The sequence below is a fragment of the Oncorhynchus masou genome, unplaced genomic scaffold (genome assembly GCF_036934945.1).
Source record: "Oncorhynchus masou masou isolate Uvic2021 unplaced genomic scaffold, UVic_Omas_1.1 unplaced_scaffold_900, whole genome shotgun sequence".
NCBI classification, from domain to species: Eukaryota; Metazoa; Chordata; class Actinopteri; order Salmoniformes; family Salmonidae; genus Oncorhynchus; species Oncorhynchus masou.
The window spans coordinates 61,509-69,569 of record NW_027015471.1 but is presented as its reverse complement, the minus strand read 5'-3'; the positions used below and the strand labels follow the sequence as shown (position 1 = coordinate 69,569).

The 8,061-nt window shown below is 44.1% G+C and overlaps 1 protein-coding gene across 1 annotated transcript; it reads right to left on the bottom strand.

The window, feature by feature from the left end:
- Positions 1–203: 203 nt before the first annotated feature.
- Positions 204–2,765, bottom strand: LOC135538081 (C-C motif chemokine 13-like). Its single transcript, XM_064964068.1, has 3 exons — positions 1,470–2,765; positions 1,204–1,321; positions 204–959 (listed from the first exon to the last, which is right to left on the bottom strand). Exons 1-3 carry the CDS (start codon positions 1,531–1,533, stop codon positions 866–868), a joined length of 276 nt encoding a protein of 91 aa, XP_064820140.1. The 5' UTR covers positions 1,534–2,765; the 3' UTR covers positions 204–865.
- Between the last annotated feature and the right edge of the window lie 5,296 nt (positions 2,766–8,061).

The following is an 8,061-nucleotide window of genomic DNA, read 5'->3' as shown; positions in this document are numbered from 1 at the left end:
ACCTAGATACAACCCATTAATATATATATATATATCAGTAGAATAGACCGAGTTAAAACCCATCAATATCTATATCAGTATAGCAGAATAGACCGAGTTACAACCCATTAATATATATATATATATATATATATCAGTAGAATAGACCGAGTTACAACACATTAATACATTAATTGAATAATATGAACCAATCTTTCACAGGATGTTTGAAATCTTCAAAGGCTTTATAAAATATTAAATAGGTTACATGTCAAATATGTTTACAGTTTTAGAAAAATAAACAATTAGTATATCCGAAACCTAGTACATTACACTGAACCTATTCTATACCAATCTCAGATAGGATATTAACCCAGTACATCACATTGAACCTATTCTATACCAATCTCAGATAGGATATTAACCTAGTACATCACATTGAACCTATTCTATACCAATCTCAGATAGGATATTAACCTAGTACATCACATTGAACCTAATCTATACCAATCTCAGATAGGATATTAACCTAGTACATTACATTGAACCTAATCTATACCAATCTCAGATAGGATAATAACCCAGTACATTACATTGAACCTAATCTATACCAATCTCAGATAGGATAATAACCCAGTACATTACATTGAACCTAATCTATACCAATCTCAGATAGGATAATAACCCAGTACATTACATTGAACCTAATCCATACCAATCTCAGATAGGATAATAACCTAGTACATTACATTGAACCTAATCCATACCAATCTCAGATAGGATATAGACATGCATGACAAGGTCTGCGTCACTAATGGCAACCTATTCCCTTATTAGTGCACCAACAAGGGGGTGGGGTGTGAGGGGGTGATGGTGGTTGATGACATCATTGGGTTCTGCTCTCAATCTTGGTCACATGACTCTGGACCCAGGCTTCAGAAGGGTCAACACAAAATGTCTTCCCTTTCTTTGTGGTGAAACTGCAACAGATACACAACACATTGTCTCTCAGAACATCCAGTCTGTCATATGAACGGCTCCATCTTGTCTTGTACAGTGTAGCCTGGATGTAGCCTGGTTCCAGGTGTGTTTGTGCTATCATACCAACTCCTTGTCACTCCTGGTCCTGTTTGGCATGACAAGGAGTTGACGTGAAGTCACAAACAGATCTGGGACCAGGCTAGCCCAGATGTTTCCAGTTTACAGTAGACTATGCTTACTTACATCAGTGCTTTGCGAGGGCAGCTACTGGAGGTTGCTCTGAGAGATACCACTTGTTGAAGAGGGATCCTCGCGCTGAATGTCATACAGCATTCAGGTGCCATTTCCAACGCGATGACACCTGCAAACAAATGATCATAAACTACAGTTAACATAAAGAGCTCCAGGTGTGTCTCCAACAGCGTATTAAACAGTATTGCTACACACACACGCACACACACACACACACACACACACACACACACACACACACACACACACACACACACCTGCAGACGTCGTATGGAGGGAGCAGAGCAGTCCCAGGAGGAGTAGAGCAGTCAGGGTCTTCATGGTTCAGAGATGGTTGAGATGCTGAAGATTGTATTGTCTGAGATGTTTTCTGATGTTCTGGTCTCTGATGTGCTGGTCTCTGATGTTGTGGTCTCTGATGTTCTGGTCTCTGATGTTCTGGTTTCTGATGTTCTGGTCTCTGATGCTCTGGTCTGGTTCAGTGTCAGAAGTCTAGCTGATGCTCTGGTTCTATGTCTGAGGTCTGATCTGACCTGTCTTTTATACAGAGAGCTGGTCCATCAGACCCATTGCCAATTGACGGGGGAATCTCCCCTCTATTCCTTCATTCACTCTGAATATCTTTCTAAGAACCAACATGGTGCCCTTCAGGTTCCTCTTCCTCAATTCTCTGTAACTCTGTTTCCTCCAGGATGTTCAGCAGCGCTGCTATTTTCTGAAATACTCAGAATATATTTACTGGAGAATTGCATATCAAAGGAAGGATATTAAAGTGGACGATATACTATATGATACATTACATCAAATACAACAACTGTTCAGATTAAATTAAATTCTCTACATCATAGCCAACTCGTTTATAAGTTACACTTAAATTCAACTCTGTATCTTTCAACTTTTAAATGCAGATATTAGGATGTGTCCATATTGATGAGAAGAATACCTGTATTGCTGTACTCTCTCGGTAATCTTTCTGAGATCCTCAGATTTCTTCTCCTCATCTTTAATACCTCACTGTTGCAGCAAAACTCCTTCAGACATATTACTGCTTATTAAATCCATACACAGACTGTGGCTATTATTTACAATTTATTCAGATATATAAAAAGTCATTTTTATTTAGAAGAATTATAAATAATGAAGGCTGCAATATTGGTCCCTGTAGGCTGCCCACATTCGGCAAACAAGCAATTTGCTCATCGGCTCCACGATGGTCCCCAAGGCAGGTGGCCCCAAGGCAGGTGGCCCCAAGGCAGGTGAGGAGAAGAACTGTGTGCAAACCATGCCCCAAAATATTCTAATGAGCCCCCGCCTCAACACTATGAAGAAGCTGGCACTGGGTGTGGACTAACCCGTTGGGTTGGTGTGGATTAGCCTGTTGGGTTGGTGTGGACTAACCCGTTGGGTTGGTGTGGATTAGCCTGTTGTGTTGGTGTGGATTAGCCTGTTGGGTTGGTGTGGATTAGCCTGTTGGGTTGGTGTGGACTAGCCTGTTGGGTTGGTGTGGATTAGCCTGTTGGGTTGGTGTGGATTAACCTGTTGGGTTGGTGTGGATTAGCCTGTTGGGTTGGTGTGGACTAGCCTGTTGAGTTGGTGTGGATTAGCCTGTTGGGTTGGTGTGGATTAGCCTGTTGGGTTGGTGTGGATTAGCCTGTTGGGTTGGTGTGGATTAGCCTGTTGGGTTGGTGTGGATTAGCCTGTTGGGTTGGTGTGGATTAGCCTTTGGGTTGGTGTGGATTAGCCTGTTGGGTTGGTGTGGATTAGCCTGTTGGGTTGGTGTGGATTAGCCTGTTGGGTTGGTGTGGATTAGCCTGTTGGGTTGGTGTGGACTAGCCTGTTGGGTTGGTGTGGATTAGCCTGTTGGGTTGGTGTGGATTAGCCTGTTGGGTTGGTGTGGATTAGCCTGTTGGGTTGGTGTGGATTAGCCTTTTGGGTTGGTGTGGATTAGCCTGTTGGGTTGGTGTGGATTAGCCTGTTGGGTTGGTGTGGATTAGCCTGTTGGGTTGGTGTGAATTAGCCTGTTGGGTTGGTGTGGACTAGCCTGTTGGGTTGGTGTGGACTAGCCTGTTGGGTTGGTGTGGATTAGCCTGTTGGGTTGGTGTGGATTAGCCTGTTGGGTTGGTGTGGATTAGCCTGTTGGGTTGGTGTGGATTAGCCTGTTGGGTTGGTGTGGATTAGCCTGTTGGGTTGGTGGGGCTTTATGTGGGCTTGGTGTGGATTAGCCTGTTGGGTTGGTGTGGTGCTTGGTGTGGATTAGCCTGTTGGGTTGGTGTGGATTAGCCCGTTGGGCTGAAGTGGGCTTGGTGTGGATTAGCCTGTTGGGTTGAAGTGGGCTTGGTGTGGATTAGCCCGTTGGGTTGGTGTGGGCTTGGTGTGGATTAGCCTGTTGGGTTGGTGTGGGCTTTATGTGGGCTTGGTGTGGATTAGCCTGTTGGGTTGGTGTGGGCTTGGTGTGGATTAGCCTGTTGGGTTGGTGTGGGCTTTATGTGGGCTTGGTGTGGATTAGCCTGTTGGGTTGGTGTGGGGCTTGGTGTGGATTAGCCCGTTGGGCTGAAGTGCGCTTTATGTGGGCTTGGTGTGGATTAGCCTGTTGGGTTGGTGTGGGCTTTATGTGGGATTGGTGTGGATTAGCCCATTGGGCTGATGTGGGCTTGGTGTGGATTAGCCTGTTGGGTTGAAGTGGGCTTGGTGTGGATTAGCCCGTTGGGTTGGTGTGGGCTTGGTGTGGATTAGCCTGTTGGGTTGAAGTGGGCTTGGTGTGGATTAGCCTGTTGGGTTGGTGTGGGCTTGGTGTGGATTAGCCTGTTGGGTTGGTGTGGACTAACCCGTTGGGCTGATGTGGGCTTTATGTGGGCTTGTTGTGGACTAGCCTGTTGGGTTGGTGTGGGCTTGGTGTGGATTAGCCTGTTGGGTTGGTGTGGGCTTGGTGTGGACTAGCCTGTTGGGTTGAAGTGGGCTTGGTGTGGATTAGCCCGTTGGGTTGGTGTGGGCTTGGTGTGGATTAGCCTGTTGGGTTGGTGTGGGCTTGGTGTGGATTAGCCCATTGGGTTGGTGTGGGGCTTGGTGTGGATTAGCCCGTTGGGTTGGTGTGGGGCTTGGTGTGGATTAGCCCGTTGGGTTGGTGTGGGAGCTTGGTGTGGATTAGCCCGTTGGGTTGGTGTGGGCTTGGTGTGGACTAGCCCGTTGGGTTGGTGTGGGCTTGGTGTGGATTAGCCCGTTGGGTTGGTGTGGGCTTGGTGTGGATTAGCCCGTTGGGTTGGTGTGGGCTTGGTGTGGATTAGCCCGTTGGGTTGGTGTGGGCTTGGTGTGGATTAGCCCGTTGGGTTGGTGTGGGCTTGGTGTGGATTAGCCCGTGGGTTGGTGTGGGCTTGGTGTGGATTAGCCCGTTGGGTTGGTGTGGACTAACCCGTTGGGCTGGTGTGGACTAACCCGTTGGGCTGGTGTGGATTAACCCGTTGGGTTGGTGTGGATTAACCCGTTGGGTTGGTGTGGACTAACCCGTTGGGCTGGTGTGGGGTTGATGTGAGCTTGGTGTGGACGAGCCCGTGCCCACATGGGGCAAATGGGGTCATGTTTGCTGGGTGGTAACTTTAGTTTGTTTCAATTAATTTATTCATAAATTCATTAATTTATTTATTCATTCATTCACTTCTCTGAGCAGACATTTAAAAGTGATTCTGTTTTTTAATGAAAATGTTTGTTATTTGCGTGCCAGTTCAGTTACTGTCAGTCCCTCCCTGTTTCCACCAGTAACTCTGTTCAGTACTGTGAACTCTGGCTTCAAGTTATTACAAACATTTTGAGAATGACAATGAGAGAAGAGCGCTGCAATGTTTGTTCTTAGAAAAGTTGCAGTCATTTGCATCATACAAAGTTCTCATGACAGAACGGGGAAGTGAGAGTTAATTAAAAAGAGACGTCTCTCTTTACTTGAATCTTTCTGGTCTGAACTGAAACAGGATACTTGGTTCAGTGCGTGTCAGCTAAATATGCATCTTCTACTGAACACTAATAAATTGTATAGATAGAGAGACATGGGTCAGTCAGTACAATTATATAGACAGATGGGTCAGTCAGTATGATTGTATAACAGATGGGTCAGTCAGTATGATTGTATAACAGATGGGTCAGTCAGTATGATTGTATAACAGATGGGTCAGTCAGTATGATTGTATAACAGATGGGTCAGTCAGTATGATTGTATAACAGATGGGTCAGTCAGTATGATTGTAGAGACAGATGGGTCAGTCAGTATGATTGTATAACAGATGGGTCAGTCAGTATGATTGAATAACAGGCCTACAGGAAGTCTTCTGTCATTTTGAATACAGAACATAATGGAATTATGGAGAAAAAAGATCTAGAATTTATTGAAAATCAATTATACAGTTCAATTCTGTTTCTGCTGAGTGTGAAGTTGGTGTGAGTGTGGGGGAGAGTACTGTAGTCTAGTGAAGTTGGTGTGAGTGTGGGGAGAGATACAGAGTCTACAGTAGTCTAGTGAAGTTGGTGTGAGTGTAGGGAGAGACAGAGTCTACAGTAGTCTAGTGAAGTTGGTGTGAGTGTGGGGAGAGATACAGAGTCTACAGTAGTCTAGTGAAGTTGGTGTGAGTGTGGGGAGAGATACAGAGTCTACAGTAGTCTAGTGAAGTTGGTGTGAGTGTAGGGAGAGACAGAGTCTACAGTAGTCTAGTGAAGTTGGTGTGAGTGTGGGGAGAGATACAGAGTCTACAGTAGTCTAGTGAAGTTGGTGTGAGTGTGGGGAGAGATACAGAGTCTACAGTAGTCTAGTGAATTTGTTGTGAATGTAGGGAGAGATACAGTAGTCTAGTGAAGTTGGTGTGAGTGTGGGGAGAGTACAGAGAATACAGTAGTCTAGTGAAGTTGGTGTGAGTGTGGGGAGAGTACAGAGAATAACGTAGTCTTGTCCGGTCCAAAACTACCCGTAGTGTTTGTTAACTTGTCTCTATAGCATGAGCACACAATTGGCCCAGCGTTGTCCGGGTTCGGCCGGTGTAGTCCGTCATTGTAGATACAAATATCCCTTTTACTGACCTGCCCAGTTAAATAAAGGTTCAATTTACTTTGTTTACAAGAATTTGAGTCAAATAAGCTTATATTCTGGGTTCTGATGGGCTATCATAGTTCAACTAAGCTCAAGAAGCATTTACAGTTGAAGTCAGAAGTTTATTTACACTTAGGTTGGAGTCATTAAAACTCGTTTTTCAACCACTCCACAAATTTCTTGTGAACAAACTATAGTTTTGGCAAGTCGGTTAGGACATCTACTTTGTGCATGACACACATAATGTTTCCAACAATTGTTTACAGACAGATTATTTCACTTATAATTTGCTGTATCACAATTCCAGTGGGTCAGAGTTTTACATACACTATGTTGACTGTGCCTTTAAAAAGTTTAGAGAATTCCAGAATATTATGTCATGGCTTTAGAAGCTTCTGATAGGCTAATTGACATCATTTGAGTCAATTGGAGGTGTACCTGTGGATGTGTTTCAAGGCCTACCTTCAAACTCAGTGCCTCTTTGCTTGACATCATGGGAAAATCAAAAGAAAACAGCCAAGACCTCAGAAAAAACATTGTAGACCACAAGTCTGGTTCATCCTTGGGAGCAATTTCCAAACGCCTGAAGGTACCACGTTCATCTGTATAAACACTAGTATGCAAGTATAAACACCATGGGACCACACAGCCGTCATACCGCTCAGGAAGGAGACACCTTCTGTCTCCTAGAGATGAACATACTTTGGTGCGAATAGTGCAAAATCAATCCCAGAACAACAGCAAAGGACCTTGTGAAGATGCTGGAGGAAACAGGTACAAAAGTATCTATATATAGAGTAAAACAAGTCCTATATCAACATAATCTGAAAGGCCACTCAGCAAGGAAGAAGCCACTGTTCCAAAACCGCTCCAGAACCGCCATAAAAAAGCCAGACTACACTTTGCAACTGCACATGGGGACAAAGATCATACTTTTTGGAGAAATGTCCTCTGGTCTGATGAAACTGTTTGGCCATAATGACCATCGTTATGTTTGGAGGAAAAAGGGGGAGGCTTGCAAGCCGAAGAACACCATCCCAACCGTGAAGCACGGGGAGGCAGCATCATGTTGTGGGGGTTCTTTGCTGCAGAAGGGACTGGTGCTGTTCACAAAATAGATGGCAACATGAGGTAGGGAAATTATGTGGATATACTGAAGCAACATCTCAAGGCATCAGTCAGGAAGTTTAATCTTGGTCGCAAATGGGTCTTCCAAATGTACAATGACCCCAAGCATACTTCCAAAGTTGTGGCACAAAGGCTTAAGGACAACAAAGTCAAGGTATTGGAGTGGCCATCACAAAGCTGACCTCAATCTTATAGAAAATTTGTTTACAGAACTGAAAGAGCGTGTGCGAGCAAGGAGCCCTACCAACCTGACTTAGTTACACCAGCTCTGTCTGGAGGAATGGGCCAAAATTAACCCAACTTATTGTGGGAAGCTTGTGGAAGGCTACCCGAATCGTTTGACCCAAGTTAAACAATTTAAAGGCAATGCTACCAAATACTAATTGAGTGTATGTAAACTTCTGACCCACTGGGAATGTTATGAAAGAAATAAAAGCTGAAATAAATCATTCTCTCTACTATAATTCTGCAATTTCACATTCTTAAAATAAATCAAAGTAACTGATCTAAAACAGGGAATTTTACTTGGATTAAAGCTAAATTTATTGAGCTACGGGGTACGTTAACTTCCTACATCAAGTTATCAATGTTTATAACTATTATAACTATTTCATTCATCCAAAAATGGAATTCACAGATTGCTTGGCACTCAGCAT

Coding starts and splice junctions, on each gene's coding strand:
- LOC135538081 (XM_064964068.1), bottom strand. CDS start 1,533: ATGAAGACCCTGACTGCTCTACTCCTCCTGGGACTGCTCTGCTCCCTC. Junction 1,322..1,469: donor CCTCCATACGACGTCTGCAG/GTGTGTGTGTGT, acceptor ATTTGTTTGCAG/GTGTCATCGCGTTGGAAATG. Junction 960..1,203: donor TGCCCTCGCAAAGCACTGAT/GTAAGTAAGCAT, acceptor TATCTGTTGCAG/TTTCACCACAAAGAAAGGGA.